We start from the raw sequence: 19,472 nt of genomic DNA, 5'->3' as shown, positions 1-19,472 counted from the left end.
TTTTTGTTAGTTTGTTTTACTTTTGGTAATATTGAAGACAGCACTTAATCTATATTCAATAATATTTTAACAAAAAAAATAACTTTTACCAGAATGAGTAAAAAAAAGGTTGATAATCTCAGTCATCCCATTGCCTGAGAATCACCTTATGAAATCACCCCAATTCTACTATGAAGAATTGATGAGTAGTGGCAGGCTTATCTCCAGGCATCCATATATGATAAAAATGGCGCCATACCGTGGATACTATGTCAACTCCTTGGAATACACAATTATCCAGAAAAGTCTGGGAATCATCTTATTCCAATAGAGTCTCTGAGGTGAATGGTAATGTAGCATATGCCACAAAGTCATTGCACTAATGTCTGCACAAGGCACAATGCACAGTGATAAAAGAATCTATGAATACGTAAATAACTAATGAATAGAAATTAGGGATTAGAACATATGCTAAAGGCCATGAGATACAACTACCAGGCTTTTGGCTGGGGTGTAATTTCTTCTTAAAATTTGTTGATGTTCCCCTTGAGAGTGACTGATCAGATATAATTTTTATGGGAGTAACTAAGTTTGACCAAACAATCTGGAAGCTCCCACCTTTCTGAAAAAGAGCTATGCAGTTCCTTGATGCAGTGGACCTAGGTTGCATTGACTTCCTCAAGCTAAAATTAATCAATCATTGAGTTGTCATTGTCTTTGAGAGACCAGATGAGCTGTCAGGAATCGGAATGTTTTCAAATTAATGAATTATGCTAAACTTAATTGGTGGAGTATTTTAAATATATTTATTATTGGTAAGGAAACACATGGTAATTATCTTAGTTTTGTATTTTTGTACTGTTATGCCTGTGTATGTGAAAACAAATGACTTAGACTCTAACAGCATAGTGTTAACATGCATATTCCCAATCCCCAGGAGCTCCAAAACAAAGCAATCATCAATGGGACTTCTGTTGTGTGCTGGAAGGATTTGCAGACTAAAAAATATTCCTGCTGACATTAAATAAAAGGGTGACTCAACAAGATTTTTATGGAAAAATATCCTTCAGAATCCACATCAGAATTATTGACTTTTATCTATTTCTTTTCCTTTCTTTGGAGATTATTCTGAATTTACCTATTTGAAATTTTTTTTAAAAGTTCATGGCAAAGGTGAAGAAGGATAATATCTAAAATATATAACAGAGAAGAAATGAGATATAAGGATAAAAATGACACAAGTATATATCACAAATGGTATGTAATAAAGGAGGCAATTAGAGAAAAGAAAAACTGAATTTATCAATTGTGTTCTACTCTAACTTTTACATGTTATTAAAAAAATTAAAAATAAAGTTGCTGCAATGTCAAGAAGGGAATTGATAAAATTAGAAATAAGCTGAACAAAACTAATTGAAGGAGAAGGAGTAGCTTTATTAATACAAAGTTAAACACAAAAAGGGGGAAAGTGTTGTTAAACAAGAGTGAGGTAAGTATTCAACCATAGAGACCAATTGACTTCAGTCTAGTCTTATTATTGTAGATAGGAAAAATGACCAAAAAGATTAACAATCTTCTTCAAATTTAGAAGTTGGGCCCTGGCTGATGTAGCTCAGTGGATTGAGCACCAGCCTGTAAACCGAAGCGTCGCTGGTTTGATTCCCAGTCAGGGAACATGTCTGAGTTGCGGACCAGGTCCCCAGCAGGGGGCATGCAACAGGCAACCACACATTGATGTCTCTCTCCCTCTTTCTCCCTCCCTTCCCCTCTGTCTAAAAATAAATAAATAAAATCTTTTAAAAAATTCCTCTTTAAAAAGAAAAGTTGGCTTAGTTTAAAAGACAGCACTAAAAGTACCATTATCTTATGTTTTTACACTACATCAAAACTATAGGTTAAAAATAAGGACCATATGACAATCAACAGAATCCTACTAAATAACCTCTACAAGATCCAGAAATTGTACTGGCCTCTCATGAGTACTCAACCAATATTAATAATGTATTTTTAAAAACTACACAAAAACACTAAACTAGCTAAAATAATTAAAGAAAATAATTAAACTTTTAAAATGTTTAGTCTATTTAAGAATGCACACTTTCTTCACAAAGTGATTTTACAAAAATAACAATAATACTAGGTCTGTCCAAAAAATGTACAACCATGTAATATGAAAAATAGAGACATTTATTGAAGAAGATACAAGATACAAGAAACATTGTACATAGGACAATGATGCCTCAATCCCTTTCAAAGTAGGCACCTTGGGTCCACACACAGTTCTTCCAGTCACCATCAGCTCCCCCATCGTATTTTCCTGAATCTCACCGATGGTCTGAAATCTCTTCCCTTTCAAAGGTGATTTTAGTTTTGGGAAAAGCCAGAACTCACAGGGTGCCAAATCTAGGCTATAGGGGTGTTGAGTCACCTGGGTTAATTGACATTTCGCCAAAGAACTCTGCAAGACATGATGCATGAGAAGGCACATTGTCCTGATGAAGCTGCAAATCACCAGTTGTCCATAGCTGTGGCCTTCTAAATCATCCAAACAGTTTTTACAGAGGAATGTTTAAGCTTAACATGAAATTTGATCCAGAGACATTGCTTTACTCAGTCATTTTAATGCAACAGCCACACAGTACACATGCTCACTCAATGGCATCTACCACCCCCACTGACTAGTACAGTGAAGTCATCATTGTTCATATATGTGCATACCCATCCACTCTCCTTGGCTACCAGGTTATATCGATGTCAGAAAAACCATTCTCACTATATTAGCAATGGTTGAACATTTTCCGGACAGATCTTTTATGTCTTCTTTTACTGAACAGTGAAATAGCCATTCATAGTTTGCTGTAGCTTTAGTAAAAACAAACAAACAAAAAAATACAGCCAAATATTCTTGACATGTGAGCTTCGCTATCATTGTAAATTGTAACCATGGAGCATGACCACCTCAAATTGTTGCATGCTTGATGGCACAAAGTTTCCTTGGATCACTAGCTCCCTATTTATGAAACCATAATAGATTCTGTGAGTAGGAGCGCATAGTGTGATAGTAATAAACAGGAGAATCTGCATGAGCTGTCATACTATGGAACTAAACTCAAATATCCCAAAACTAAAACAGCGTTAATAGATATTTTTCTTAAGCTTTTAAATAATCTGAACTCTCCAAAATGCTATCTCACATTTGAGAAAAAGTGGGGGATTTATAAATACCTAAAATAAATAAATTTATGAATGCAAAGTAGTAAATAAAATAGACATTTTCTGGAGTCCTTTTTAAAAATAACCTATTACATAAAGAGGCATATGTAAAGACATAATATTAAACAAACGTACTTAAGGAATGGCATCAATATTATCCTACTTAAAAACATCACGAGAGAATCAGGATGGCGGAGTGGAAGTCACACTGACCTCCTCCCAGGACCAACCTGGAATTACAGCTAAATTGTGGAGAAATCATCTGGAACAAACAACTGAACAATAGTGAGGGAGGAGCCTTGTAACCTCGGACAGAGAGAAGAATCAGCTTTAGCGCAATCTAACTGGTAAGGAGTGCGGTACCAACGGGAGAAGGCAGGCGAGGCACCCACAGGCAGCAGCACCAGAAGGATATTGAAATGGCCAGTTGGATCCCCTTGAGAAGAGCAGGGTCTAAACCATAAGTGGGGATCTCCAGCCTACAGCACCAGAGCCCAAAAAGTACACAGATAACAGCCAGCTGTGAAAAGCAGCAGGGTTGTTCTCTCCCAGAGACAGGCAGCTGGACACAGAAAGAGCCATTTAAAGGGCCAATGCATAAATTTTTATTTGCAGCCACTTACCCTGGGCTTTGGCAAAGGCAGGGGCAGAGCGGCCTAAAGAGGCCTGAGGAGGGAACTGGGGAAGGAGACTTTGGAGAGAGAACTGAGAGAGTAGCCGGCAGGATCCCACTGCTGACTCCTTCCCCATGCGGCAGCAGCCATCTTGCTCAGGCACACTACTTCCCTGAGTGGCAAGTGTGAGAGGACACAATAGCCCCACCCCCAGGAGGGACTCAACCCTGCTGAGTACAGAGTGGCAGCCACAAATAGTAGATCCCTGGCTAAAGGGGATCAGAGTGGTCTAGGGACTCTTGAGGAGAGACTGGGGAAGAAGGGTTTGGGGAGAGAACAGAGAGAGTAGCCAGCAGGGTCCTGGTGCTGACTCCTTCCCCATACAGCATCAGTCGTCTGGCTTAAGCAGACCATGCCCCTGAGCAGCAGCAGCATGAGAGAACCCAATAACCCCACCCCCAAGGGGAACTCTGCCCCACCCTGTGGTGTCACTAAGCCGGCCAGCTGAGTGCAGAGTGACTAGATTAACAGCTGAAGGAGACAACCACAGACAGTAGATTCCTGGAAATCTCAAACAGACTGCCTAAGATCAGAGAGGGACAACATCTGACATCATCGGAGGCAGATCCAGAAAGAAAAAAACAGCAATCTCTTACCATAGAAGTTCACACCACAAAGTCAGGAAATCAAGACAGATCAATTTAAGAAGCAGAAGCAAAAAAAAAAAGAGTCTCAGAAATAATGGGAAGACAAAGAGATATCCCCCAGTCAAAGGGAAAGGAGGAATCCCCATAAAGAGAAATAAACAAAATAGAGGCAAGTAAACTACCAGATATTGTGTTCAAAACAACAGTTATATGGAAGCTCAATGAGTTCAGTGAGCTCAGAGAGAACTATAAAAAACTATACGGAAACTATGAGGAACTTATTGAAATTTATATCAGCATGAAAAAGGACATGGAAACTATCAATAAGAGACAAGAGGAAATGAATAATACAATTTCTGAATTGAAGAACACAGTAGAAGGCATCAAAAGCAGGCTAGATGAAGCAGAGAATTGAATCAGCGAGCTGGACAATAACGTAGAAAAAAAGCTCCCAGAAAGAGCAAGAAAATGAAAAAAGACTCAAAGAGAATGAAGTGGCGTTTAGGGAAATACAGGACAACATGAAATGTAATAATATCCATATAATAGGGATACCAGAAGGAGAAAAAGAGGAGGAAGGGATAAAGAACCTGTTTGAAAAAGTAATGATAGAAAACTTCCCTAATCTAAGGAAAGAAAAAGTCACACAAGTCCAGAAAGCACAGAGGGTCCCATTCAAGAGGAACCCAATGAGGCCCACTCCAAGACACATCATCATTAAATCAGCAAATATCAAAGACAAACAGAGAATCCTAAAGTCAGCAAGGGAGAAAGAGATAGTAACATATCAGGTAGCCCTGGTATGGCTAACAACTGACTTCTCAACAGAAACACTACAAGCCAGAAGGGAATGGCAAAAAATACTCCAAGTCATAAAAAGCAAAGGCCTATTCAACAAAACTCTCAATTAAAATGGAAGGCAAAATAAGGAGTTTCCCAGACAAAAAAAAAGGCTAAAAGAATACACCTCCACCAAACCAGCACTGCAAGATATGCTAAAGATACTGTTTTAAGAAGATGAAGAAAAAATGTCTATGAATGCCCAGTTCCTTTCACAGTTGCCAATACTTGATATTACCAATATTTTTAATACTTAATCTGATTGTGACAATGATGTGTTGTTACTTTATTATTTGTTGAAACTAAACCTTTGTATATTTCTTGCCTATTTCTATTACTTTTAAAAAGCTTTAAATGACTTTTTGATATTCTTTATCCATTCATTGATTAAAGGTTTGTAGAATTCTTGCCCTAAAACAAAACAAAAACTATTAACCCTTTTTTAGATGTGTTACAAATACTTTCCTATTCTATTACTTGTCCTTTAACTTTTTTTATATGTATATTACTATATAGTCTTAGATGTTTAATATGACCATATTGTCAATGTTTTACTTTATAGTTTCTGGGTTAGAATGTTACTTCAGGGTAAGAAAAATATTATTTTGTATTTTCTCCTAAAACTCCTTAGATTTTACATATTGATTTTTAACTCACCTGACTATTTTTTGTATTATGTGTGAAATAGGGCTCTATATTTGTTACCTTTCAAGTAATTGTGGTCCATGCACTTTATTTGTTGAATAGCCCATATTTTCCCCATTGATTTGAAATATCAATTTAATCATATATTACATTGTTAGACAGATATATACATTTGTTTCTACAATGCTCATTTTATTTCATTGATCTACTTGATTATTTCTGTGCTGGTGTCATGTTGTTTTAATTGGTGAGACTTTATAATGGATTTAAAATTTTTAATATTTTGTAATGGATCTTGATATTTAAAAAATAAATAAATAAAATCAATCTGCATTTAAAAAAAAAGAAAGAAAGAAGGAAGGAACTCCTACCTTTTGCAACAACATGAATGGAACTGGAGAATAGTATGCTAAGTGAAATAAACCAGTAAGTGAAAGACAAATACCATATGATCTCACCTGTAAGTGGAATCTATTCAACAAAATAAACTAATGAACTAAATAAGCCACAGGCAAGGAAACATGGAAAAAAATAAAAATATCAAAATTTAAAATTACTGTCTAATGTTATAAGATAATAGTAATACATAGAACTTTCCCCTAAGTTTACAAGCAGAAAGAAGTACTCACTGTTTTGTTGATTAATATTACAGGGGTCCACCATAGGAACATGAACAGGTGCAAAACAAGTGGAGGAAACTCTCCATGCATTTGCATGAAGTTGTGGTGTACCTTCTATCATGCCTGATGGAGAGCTAGAAAGCAAAGATAGTATTCATCTTGGTCTCTCCCATTCATTTCATTTGTTCAAAGTCTTTAAATATTTTTAAAGAAATGCTATATTTTATTTACAAGGAAAAATTTTAGAACTGAAAATGTTCTATTATTTTTTAAAATAAACATAGAATCAACTTCCTGTTATCAAGACTCTGCGAAGTGTCAAATTGCGAACATACATGGTTTTACTTAATAATCATCTTAGCCTCATGAAAAAAACCATCATTATCCCCCTGTAGAAAGAAAGCAAAACAGAAGTTCAGATAACAATCAATGTTCACTCAGCTGATGTGTCATAGCCAACATGCAAATCCTGTTTGCACTGATTTAACGAAACATCACACAACCAAAATACTAATGTATGTCTTTTAGAGTGTATGGAAATACAAAGCGGTACGTAGCTCACATGACTCTTCTCAGGGTAAAGACCAATGTCCCAAAGGATAAATAGTCTATAATTATGGTTCAATATTTCAATATCCATTATGAGTCCTGAAATACTGACATTCCACCATGAATCAAACAAACCAAATGAAAATTGAGGGAAAATGGTATAAAAATGCATCCTTCATCCAAGTTTGCTTATTTCCTCAATTCCCTCAGCAAACCAAAATAGAAGAGAAATATCTACTCTTCTGAAGTTAGACTTATAAACCACAACAATGTTTAATAGCCAAACACTAATATGCCCCCTCCAGCAACCATCAAGGTTTATTAATTCATTTGCCCATATTTAATAAGCAACAATCCCTGTTAGACACTATCCCAGGCACTGTCAAAACTACTTAGAGAATCAAGTTGAATTAAGTGTCCTGTAGGAAGCTCTGACTAACTCCAGCCCTACCTGCATTAATTACTACACCATGGCTAAATGATAGAGTGGGCTTTATCTTGGCTCTCTATGGTGTCCTAATAAATTAACTGCTTTGGTTATTATTAAGCTCAGACATCATTAACTGTATGGAGCGTCTCACCACCATGACTGAGGAAAAGGAAAAAAAAGGAGCTACACAAGTCATTCCTCAACGCCCATCTTTGCCCCACCCTTTCCCCTTTCCTTCCTTCCCCTAGTCCTCAAAATTAAACCATTCTGAAACTGTAAAGCACTATAACAAACTCCTAATCCAAAACATCATTTTGTTCAAATGAGAACACTGAAACTAAAGAAATTGTTTGACTAGCACTAGCTCTTCTCTTTCTTTCCCTTTCTTCCCTCTTCATTCCTACAAAAGACAATTAAATAGGTCAAGGTGATGGGTGTAGCCAGGGTTCCCAGGAGGAACTGACTCAGAGCTTGGCTCTCTTATTGAATCTAGTTCACTTAAAACAATAAATACAAAAAATATTTAGGAGTTAAAATTTAGACCCACTTATTTACTGCATTTCATTTTATAAAATAACCTTTCAGCTCACCATAAGTTACTAAAATTGGAATGTAAAATAAATTTTCAAGTAATTAGTATTTTCCATTCCACTTTGCAGATTCTCATTAACATTTGGGAAGTAAAGAAGTTTAATTGCTTATGCTGGAAAGCCAAACAATGTTAAAAAGTTTTATCTCTAACTCTGAAATATTATCCTGCACTGTTATCAGCCTGAATGTTTACACATGGAGGAGACTGGGGCCTTAGGAGGAGGGAGACAGATCTGCCATCTGTTAAACATGGTCTGCCAACCCATCTGACAAACAAGGAAGGGAAAGAAGGCTTAGCGTCTTTTCTGCACATCTTAATCAAGCCACTTGATTAATATTAATATGAAGATATTGATATTCTGACCTATAAGTAAATGAAACAAGAAAACCTAAATATCCTAAAAGCAATTTAATCACACAGGAGACAATACCAAATTTTTCTTTTGAAATTTAAAATTCTAAATGCCAGTTATCCTTACTTATTCTAATTCATTTTTTATTGAAAGTTCTTCCTCTCTTCAATTCAACCACCTACTGCCTTTAATATTCTATGCTAGTTCCTACGAATACAAGGATTGAGGATGTGATTCTTATTCTCAAAGCCCTCACAATTTTAAGTAAAAACCAGACAGATAAATGGTGGATATTCATATAACAAAGTCAAAATTAACTTCATTTGTTGTAATATGAACTTGTTTTTTGAAGCAAGTCTGAGTTGAGTTAACTATAAATGAGAGTTCATGAATAAGATTCGATGGTGGAAAGAACCCCAAGCAGGAGGAAAACAAAGAAGTGTTTTTAAAAATGGTATTTGGAGCTCTTGCTAGTGTGGCTCAGTTGGTTGGAGCATTGTCCCATAAACCAAAAGGTTGGGGGTTCAATTTCCAGTCAGGGCACATCCCTAGGTTGCAGGTTTGATCCTCTGTCAGGGCACGCATGGGAGGCAACTAATTGACGTTTCTCTCTCACATGATGTTTCTCTCTCTTCCTCTCTTTCTCTCTCTCTCTCTCATCTCCCCTTTCCTCTCTCTCTAAAATCAGTATACAAATATATGTTTTAATTTTTAAATGGTATTTCGAAAATGGCTTCTCCATAAAATATTCCCTCGCTACCCAGCCCACACTCACCTACTCAAAATTCCTGCTGTGCGTCTAGCCAAAACAACACAGCTCAACACTTAACTTCTTGTAATTACCTCAGTATTTATGTATGTACTGTTGATCAACACCTTGCCTGGAACTCATAATTTCTTAAAAGTTGTTATCCCCTCCCAATCTTCAATACAAGCTCCTTGAAAATGGACCATATCATACTATTTGAACTGCCCTACCATGCTTAGCATAAATTACACACTATATCTCTTCACATGTAGGTGAAAGTGCTTTGTCAATACAAGAGGTACAAATGTATTTTATTGCTTTTCTTCTGATTAAACATCAACTATCATAAAATTCAATTAACTTCAATGACAAAATGTTGCTTTAGAGATATCACACATACTAAGATACCAATATTTTTACAAGTATAACTTACTATTGTTAATACAAAATGATATTAAGATTTTTAAAAAATACTGTTAACTTTGATAGGTGGCAGTGGAGAGTATAAAAAGTAGTTACTTTTATTTTGTGGGTTAACCCACAAGCCCTGAGTCATGCTGTCTAAATTCAAAACCCAGCTCCATTCTATTTGAGGTGACTTTGAGCTATTTATTTGACACTTTTTGGGCTCAGTTGGTTTGCTTGTCTATAAAACAAAGATGTTAATCTGCGGATTGCTACAAAACTTAAATATCATAATCCACGTGAATATCTTGGAACCGTGATGCCTAAGCTAGCTATATTATTAGTTGAGTAAACATTTTTTACTAAAAGATTTTATGTCCTCTAAATTACTAGTCTTTAAATCATGTTAGCTACACAGAAATCGTACTTACAGAAAATCATCCCTTATGTTCCCATTAAAAGTGCCACATAGACCTAGTGTTCTTCTTTTCCATGTACTGGTGAGCTGAATATAAATTCTTTCCCCATCTATAGCAAACAGAATCTTTAAACCAAATGTGGTTTTTAAAAGAATAAATAAGGATGACAGAGTTTGAATTTCAACCACTCCTGCAGGAAAAGAACATACATAAATCAGCTTTGAGATTCATTGGCAGTGTTCTCAAATGCTAGCATACCACTCCAGGACTCTTCTTCCCAGAGTCAGGGACCGGGGAGGCAGGTGCCCAGTTCCTGTCCCTGTGCTCCAGGGCCAGTTTTTGCCACATTTTGCCTGCTTTCTTTTCTCCCATTGCCCTTCTGTCCCTCATTTCTGAATCTTGATCAGGTATTTTAAATAAACTGTCAGGTCCACATGAAGTTCCAGTTGGAAAGCATTCAATGGTAGGGTAGACGGTCCTAAGACATTTAAAATCTGATATCTCTTCCTCAACGTGTGTGTGTGTGTGTGTGTGTGTGTGTGTGTGTGTGTGTGTGTGTGTGTTTCCCAACACTCATCATGATTCAGTAAGGCAGTGACACTTTCATCAAAAATTCCCCATTCCCTTGAGCCTATCAGCCTAAGGAGGAGCTCAGCACTGGAGAAGCAAATTTTATGAAACACCTTTAGAGACAAGAAACTTGTGTTCAGCACTGAACTGATGGCTTTGGCCACCAAAAGTTCTGCTCCTGTATCCCTGTTACAGTTTCTGCCATAATATGGTCACCATTCCCAGAAATCTGAGAATCATTCTTTGATCACTTCATCCCCCTGTTGCCTGTCTCCAGACCAATCCAATTCATCACCAAAATCAGACCATTTTTTTCTAAATAATTTTTTAATCTATCTTCTTCTTTCCATCTCTATTGTCAGTGCCTTAGATCAGTTTCTCTTCATTCCTTGAATGCCCTACTTTAATCACATCCTAACTGTTTTCCATGTTAGGAATGTCTAACATCTCTCAAAGCCACTTCTACACTGTGATAATTGTAGTATACCGCCCCCCAAAGACTGTATCATTAAAACTGTTAAACTGGTTGAACTACATAAGACAGTCATTTTTGTACATAAAAATGGTAAACTAATGATAATTTTATACTCATTTTTATATCAAGTTCAACTTCCCTAACATGGCAATCACTAGTGATATCATGTAATTTCTAATACTAATTGGAACATTTCTGGGAGTAAAACAGAGTGTTATTAAACTACGCTGAAACACAGGTATGAACAGAGCCTATCCCAGGAAAACCACAATGTAGGATGCCCTGTATGGAAGGCCTTCCCCAGTCTCGCCCCTACCTAGTTCCCTCTTCTCCTCTCTGGACATTCTCCATTTACCCTTTCCAGGCTTTAGCTTTGCCAACTTATCTACAGTTCCCCTAAACACACTGCAGAGCTCTGCACCTGCTTGCTCTGCATGGTACACTTTCACTACCACTTTCATCCCAGCGCTCCTCCTTCGGAAAACTTTCCTGACCACACCTCCGTACCCCTCCCCTCAGCTGGGAGAGCTGCGCTCATTTAGAGCCCCGAAGTCTTTGAGTTTATCCTCTTTCATGGAAGTGGCTATTTGCTTGTATCTCTCCCCTTCCAAACACAGGGCCACTTGAGGCAAACACTAGGTCCCATAAACATGGTAGTCTCTAGCATGTCTAGTGGAGGATCTGGCAACACATAGATACTCAAGTGTTCGGAGAGACAGCCAACCAGAGAAGGCTCCCTTGTTAGGGTGTTTTGTTGTTGTTTTAATGTAAGGAAAGTTCACCATTAGCACTGCTTCTTACCATTCAGGTTGAAGGCTTGGTTAGGACTGGTAAGGATTTCTCCTCCTCTAGTAATGGTCACTTGTTTGTTAAGATCATCATCCAGAATTAGAGTTATAGACTGAAGGCAGACCAAGCCAAGATTCTGCATAAAAATGAGATCATAAGAATAAATAAGGATGGCCAATTAAAGAGATGAGAGAGATAAAGAGAGAAATAAAGAACAGGGACAGTGGGAGAGAAAAATAGGGGAAGGTGAGGGAGTGAAAAGAGAGAAGGAAGGAGAAAGAGAGTATACATGCATGAGGATTTCTGGCATGAAGAAAGCTTGAGTATAAGTAATATAATAAAGTAATTACTACATAATACATCTGATGTAGCCCCATTGCAAATAAAATATGCCTTTAAGTGCATTAAATATACCGTATACACATGTGCTTTCCATAGAGCATTAAATAATGTTTTCAATTAAGTGCCAGTAAATATGTTTTTGAAGTACCTCTTTAAATTCATTTAAGTAGTATATTAGACATTTAAAAATCAGTAAGGAAAAGAACAAAAAAAGTATAATTCTATGTAGAAAGTTTATTCAGATTTCTAAAGTATCGCAAAGGAAAAAATTAAACTGGGGGGAAAAGCAAATAAAATAGTTGAGAATATTTGCTGGAAATAGCTATTTTATATTAGAGTAAAACCAGAAAATTAATGATTTTTACTACCTGATTTAGATAGAGGTACAGCCTGGGTGTCTTTATTTATGAATCATTGATGTATTTATTTGAAGAAGAAGCCTTAAATACATATTTCAGTACACTAAGAAATTTATTGTATTTATTTAGAATGATATGAAACTTGTCCAATCCTGTCTAAAATTGTTCCTTAAAATAGTATTTTTGAAGTAACAAAAAACTAAGGTCCACTGTGTTACTATGCAGGAAATGCTTAAAAATTATACATAAAATATCATTTTTAAAAGATATAAAATATTTAATTTAAAATATATTTGTTCTCATATTGTAATATATTTGAAATCAGGAAACATCATATAATCAATAGTATAATAGATTAATTATCAACATTTTTTTCTTTCTTCATAGTACATAGGTGAATGATGGATTTTAACAATCAACTTATTTTTAAAGAAAATCACTATACCCATTCATGTTATCATTCTTAACCTAGATAAAACTTTGAGTCCAAAAAACAAACATTTCTCCCATCATTACGAGATAGTCTTACCTGCTCACAGTGAGCTTTCTGTAAAGTAATCGTGAACTTATCTTTTCCAGTTCCTTTCACAAGGATATATTGGCACATTCCAATGAAAGAGTAATGCCGACCGTCAAAAGTAGTAAAATGAGAATCACCTACAACAGAGCATTGAACTACCAAAAAAAAAGAGAGAGAGAGAGAGAGAGATAAAAAGGAATAGAATGAGAAGAAAAACGAAGAGAAAGAAATTATTTAGTCTTAAAAAGCCAGTTAATTTAGGGTAAATAATCCTGTATGAAAAAGAAGAACTAAAATGTTTAATATCTATTAGTTTGACAAACTTACTAAATTATGTTATTCAATTCAATTTAAAGTTTACTGAGTGATAGCTCTTCCACATGCCTCAGGCTTTGCAATGTTTTTGCTATTTTAATAAATATTTACCAAGATTGCCTGCTCAAAGCTATCATTTATTCAATTTTCCATTTATCTTCTGACTATCTGGATTTATAGATCATTACATCTCTTATTATACATGAGATGATCTCAGAAATATCAGTGCTATACTCCTGCTCAATTTCAAAAAAAAAAATGAGACATTTTCCTTAAAAAATATTTGAAAAGATTACCTGGACAGTCATGCTCAGTGCAGTTCCAAACTCCACCAACACAAACACTAAATAAAATGATAAATACATTAATCTCCTGGTAGAAAGGAACTGTATTGTTTGCATCAATGTATTAATTAATGTACCAAAATATATCACATATATAGGCTCAGAATAATCACACTTGGAAAATATCTCCACACAAGTTTAATTAACTGATAAATTTGTGCTGGCCAGCACCTAAATCATTACTTATTGTGTGACATACTTAAAAATCACTAACAATGATACAAGTGGGTACTAATCAAACAGAACTTTTTTTGTCCTTTTCTCATTGCTTAAACTAAAAAAGTTAACACACACAAAAGTATTTACCTATGTCATTAGAGAAATACATATAAAGAGTTCAGATTAATAAATTAAGACATCTACTACAAATTTAAGAAAATTGGTTCTAAGGATCATCAGATATTAAAGACAGAGAAAAGATATCTTCTTATGTAAGATAAATTCTGCCTTCTACCATCAATAAGACATGGGTTTTGGAGCACAGAAGCAGTCTCTGAAAGGTAGGAGCTCTAATCAGTGTTTAAGAACAGGTTAGTTATCCCTAACCCTGGCATTTTTGTTTTACATGCTGACAAGCAACAGGGAAGGAGCCTGATGCCAGTTAGATCTCTGCTGCTTTTTAAGACTGCCCTGGAGGGAGGAACATTTGCCTGCAATAGTCTTAGCTTATTTAATAAGAAATTCTAAACATGTCTAATCAGAGCCCAAAACTAGCAACATGGAGAGTCATTTTTTAAAGTATCAATAGAGAAGATCAAGGAAAACCATCAATTCTAAGAGTAGTAGTATGTGCAAATTAGTGATTAAAAACAATAAGAAAATGCAACATAGGTAAAGATTTTATGAAATTCCCAAAGGAAGTGAGAATTACATTATAAAAGAATGTACAGATGTTCCCTACCCCTGTACAGATTTTAAATAAAATGCAAACTGTGTCTTGAAATTTTTGAAAGAAAACCAATAATAAGTATACACCTTCAAACAAATGTCATGGTAAAGTTGTCAACTAGCCAGGCACCCAGGAATAGTTGACTTGGCATTGATCACATACCATTCAGTGCATTCTTGTTCAATTTTTGAACCAACTGAATAAGCTAATCCATGAAAACTACATGGGCAATTTTCCAAGGAGATGCAAGCCCCATTTTCCATGATGAGTCCTATTTAAGAAAAAAATATATGAAATTCTCAAAGAAATAATAAAGATTTTATTCTTTGAATAATAATTTAACAAACTTTTTTTCAACACTAGCTTACACTCGGCAATGAAATAACAAATTTCTTTACTTTCAAGGGGTTACCAATATCCTGGTTCTACCTCAATCAGTAGCTACCTTTTAAGTATCTACTTCAGTGATTTTTAATGTTTTTATCCCATGACTTGCCATCAAAAATTCAAGGTTCACCATACAGAATATAGACAACTAAGAAAATATATGCTTGGTTTAATCTCAGTTCATCTCAAAATGAGAGATCTACACCATCATCACACATAAAATAAAGAGCCAGGCAGAGCTACTCAAAGGGCAAGTACAGTGGAAATGTGTTACTTCTCTCTAATGAGTAAAGATGGTTGAGCCAGAATGTAAATCAACTGTGTTACTAAGCACACTGTTTCATTCAGTTGACCTTTTTCCTGAGAAAGACTTTCTAGATGAAGGAAGCACCGAATTATTTTGGTACATTAATTTATATTCTGGTGCAAACTCCTTGACTCATCAGTGAATGGGTTACAAAGAGTTCAGGCCTGGCACTGGTTCAAAGATCATACTCTAAATAACACTAACTGAACAATGGACTGAGGTCAACAGATCTGGTTCCACATAGTTCTCACTCACATATATGACAGTGTTAAAGTCACTTAACATCTCTGGGATTCTATTTTTTAAATCTGTAAATATAAAAGAGTTTGAGTAAATTCTCAGTGTTCTTTAAAAAGGTCCATCGGTATAGGAGTCATTCCTAAATTTAAATTCTACCTCTATAATTTGTTATGTTACTTATAATTTCAAATATAAAACTATATCAGGACTAAAATCTTGTACTCCCAAAATGTAAAGGCTTTTTTATGAAATTGCTTTCATAAATTATTAAATATCTTTAAATATTCAAGAGAACAAAAGAGTCACCATGGGTAATGTTAAGACCCTAGATCCCAAATTTCCTGGAAAATTTACAAAGCGAGAAGCATTTTTTATTAAAGAAAGGCAGCCTTTTCTACTAGTCACTTCAAGGACCAAATCCTACAAGGGCAGAAAATTGCAATAGCCCTAAAGTCGTAGGAAAGGATGTTGTAATGTAGTTCTCCAATCACAGGCTGCCATTTTCCATGAATGGAGACATGATTTCTTTCACATAACACTTACCATCTGGACAGTAACATCCATCAAGACAGTGGAGATTGCTCCCAAGACATTCTCTCTCAAATGTGCAAGTGGGCGGGCAACAACTGATACAATCCCGGTGGACAAAGCTGTCATCACATTTGTCAGCTGAAATGGGCAGACAGAGGAGCTGTAAGTCAGCTTCATTCACCACAAAAAAAATGAGTATTTCCAAAAGTCTGTGAGTTTACCAACGTCACTACACCAATAACAAATCCTTGCAGTTTATCAATTTTGGGTACTCGGAGAAGTTTTGAATACTAGACTAAGCCTAAAATTAACAAAAGTACACAGGGTTTAGAAAATAAGGAACCATACTACACGCTGGGAAGTCTTCTCTCCAGTCCTGAATAGGGTAGCCCGCGTGGGAACAGGCTCTCGCGTACTCGGTGGCTGCGCGGCAGTAAGTATCATCATCGTCAGTTCTGGGAAGGGAGAACACAAGGGCCGATTCATACCGGAAATACTGGCAGAATTTACATCTTTGAGCTCCTGATCTCTAGAAATGTTTAGTGTGGTGAAGATTCCAATAATCACTGATGTCAGTATATATGTAATATGTTATGTATAATAATGCAGAAAACAAATGGACATGGGATCCCAGCTAAAAAGGCCTCGGTAAATCATTGTCATCAAAGTCTTAAATTATTTGACCACTCATCTTGTGATTCAAGCATGTCCCTATATCTGAAAAAGATTTCTATTTTAATTCTGACATTGTTCCCAGAATTCTTGTATGGGTTTTTGGCTCCTGCGCAAAGCATCCCAAACATTTTGGAATTTAATAAATCCTATTACAACAAATAAAATTCTATCACAACAAAAGCACCAAATATGAATATTATTTCAAAGATACTATGCTCTTGATAGACTACACACTGGAATAAAACCAATGCTAATCTGTACCTCTTTTGAAAGACTGAATAGACAGCATTTAACATAAAATTTTAAAAAATAATAGTTTCAAGTTTAAACTACTAAAGCTAGTTACTTTGATAATATTGCCAAAAGTAAATAATCTCTAATTATTTTCTTATAATCACCCTAGAAGCTCCCCCAAACAAATATAAGAGGTCAGCCAATTTCCAGAGCAGATTAGCAAAATACCTATAAAATGAGGAAGGCTTAGAGTGAGATAGTGAGCTCATTTTTCAAACCAAGTCAAACTCAAAATTGAATAGTTAAGATCTTACAAGATAATGACCTTAAGAATGTTGCATTTTGTGAACCTTAGCATTTCCAGTATCTCTACTGTAAAAGCCACCCATCTCAAATTGCACTTATCCTGTGCTACTGTAATTGAAGTCATCAGCTTATCTAGTCCAATTAACTGAGCTTTAGAAGGAAAAAGAGACCGAGCATATAAACTTGAAACTCAGAAAATATTCTAAACCTCCAAACAAGAAAAGTCTCTGAGAAACAGGGTAAGCCAAAATAATTCAACTTCTAGAAAGACACGAAGTTTATGATTTCCTTAAAATACATACACTGTTTCCTATAATTACTAGAGAATTTGAAAGTTAACAAAGTAACTGAATATTGACTTTTCAACCCAGTGCAACTATTGTTGAAATAGCTGCCATTTATTAAGTATCTAAGTTACTCTAGGATTCCTTTTAGGCACATTACACATGGCACCACACAAAAAAATCACAACAATTGAGCAGGAAAGAAATTATTAGCCCAATTTACTGAGGGAAAATGAGCATTAAGGAATAGTTGTCTTTAAGAACTAAAACTTTGATCTCCAAGATACATAAAGAACTCACTCGACTCCACTCCAAGACAAACAATCCAATCAAAAAATGGGCAAAGGACCTGGGCAGACACTTTTCCAAGGAAGACATACAGAGGGCCCAGAGCCATTTGAAAGGATGCTCGGCATCACTAGCCATCAGAGAAATGCAGATCAAAACCACCATGAGGTATCACCTCACACCAGTCAGAATGGCCATCATAAACAGATCCACAAACAACAGGTGCTGGCGAGGCTGTGGAGAAAAGAGAACCCTTGTACACTGTTGGTGGGAATGCAGACTGGTGCAGCCACTGTGGAAAGCAGTGTGGAATTTCCTCAAAAAGCTGAAAATGGAACTGCCTTTTGATCCAATGATTCCCCTGCTGGGACTATACCCTAAGAACACCAAAACGCCAATACAAAAGAACCTATGCACCCCAATGTTCATAGCAGCACAATTGACAATAGCCAAGTGTTGGAAGCAACCCAAATGCCCATCAGTAGATGATTGGATCAAAAAGTCATGGTACATATACACAATGGAATACTACGCAGCAGAAAGAAAAAAAGAACTTCTGCACTTCGCGACAGCATGGATGGAACTGGAGAGCATTATGCTAAGCAAAATAAGCCAGGGGGCGAAAGACAAATAGCATATGATCTCACCTATAAGCAGAATCTAACCAACAACACAAAGATGCAAGGAAAATAAGACCAGCAACACTGAAAGGAAAAGAAATCAACAGAGACAAGAGGGAAGGGGGGGGCAGGGAAAAGGAAGGGAAGGGGAAAGTCAAGGAACATATAGCAAGGACTCATGGACAAAACCAAAGGGGAAGAGCTGAGGGAGGGGGCAAGGAAAAGTGGGGGGCGGGGGGGGAGGCAGAGACAAATGTATTTGAAAAAATAAATTAAAATAAAATTTAAAAAATAAAATAAAATAAAAATTCACGATGTTATGCCCTAAAAACAAAAAAAGATAAAATAAATACATTGTATTGATAATGCAAAAAAAAAGAACTAAAACCATGTCCTTGCTGGTGGGTTTATCATCCTTCGATGTAGAAACAGGGCTTAACTTCAAGACTGGTATTGCATCATTCTTCCGATTTCAGCTGAGTTGCCTTCTCCTCCGTGGGCCTTCACCAGAGCTCCCTAAGAAGGTAGCAATCCTCTCTACATTCACGGCATTTTACATTTAGAGCATGTGTCATTGCGGGAGACCTGTTCCTCTGCCCCACTGGAATCTGAGTTCCCAAAACGGCGTCCCTTTTTAAATTGTTTCTCTTGCCCTGGCCAGATGGCTCAGTTATTTAAAGCGATCAGGAGACCAAACAAGCGCAGTTTTGATTCCCACTCAGGGCACATACCTAGGTTCCGGGTTCCACCCCCTGTCGGGGCATGTGCAGAAGGCACCTGACCAATGTTTCTCTCTCACATCAGTGTTTCTCAATATCTATCTCTCTCTCCGCCCTCCACTCCCACCCCCTATAATCAATGAACATATCCTCAGGTAAGGATTAAAAAAGTAAAATAAAATAGTTTCTCTTTCTCCAAGGTGCGGCACACTGCTCAGTTCAGAA

General features: G+C 36.2%; 1 protein-coding gene across 1 annotated transcript in view; it reads right to left on the bottom strand.

The window, feature by feature from the left end:
* Positions 1-19,472, bottom strand: part of OTOGL (otogelin like) — a 126,024-nt gene that overhangs the window by 80,410 nt on the left and 26,142 nt on the right. Inside the window, 8 exon segments of the mRNA XM_054579830.1 lie at positions 6,568-6,692; positions 10,066-10,243; positions 11,900-12,023; positions 13,118-13,263; positions 13,720-13,766; positions 14,819-14,927; positions 16,134-16,259; positions 16,470-16,576. Of these exon segments, the coding sequence (XP_054435805.1) occupies positions 6,568-6,692; positions 10,066-10,243; positions 11,900-12,023; positions 13,118-13,263; positions 13,720-13,766; positions 14,819-14,927; positions 16,134-16,259; positions 16,470-16,576 (962 nt within the window).

Source organism: Pteronotus mesoamericanus, unplaced genomic scaffold (genome assembly GCF_021234165.1).
Source record: "Pteronotus mesoamericanus isolate MK-2021 breed Mesoamerican mustached bat unplaced genomic scaffold, CSHL_Meso_final contig_56, whole genome shotgun sequence".
NCBI classification, from domain to species: Eukaryota; Metazoa; Chordata; class Mammalia; order Chiroptera; family Mormoopidae; genus Pteronotus; species Pteronotus mesoamericanus.
Note: the sequence above shows the minus strand (reverse complement) of the source record. Positions and strands in the feature narration are given on the sequence as shown.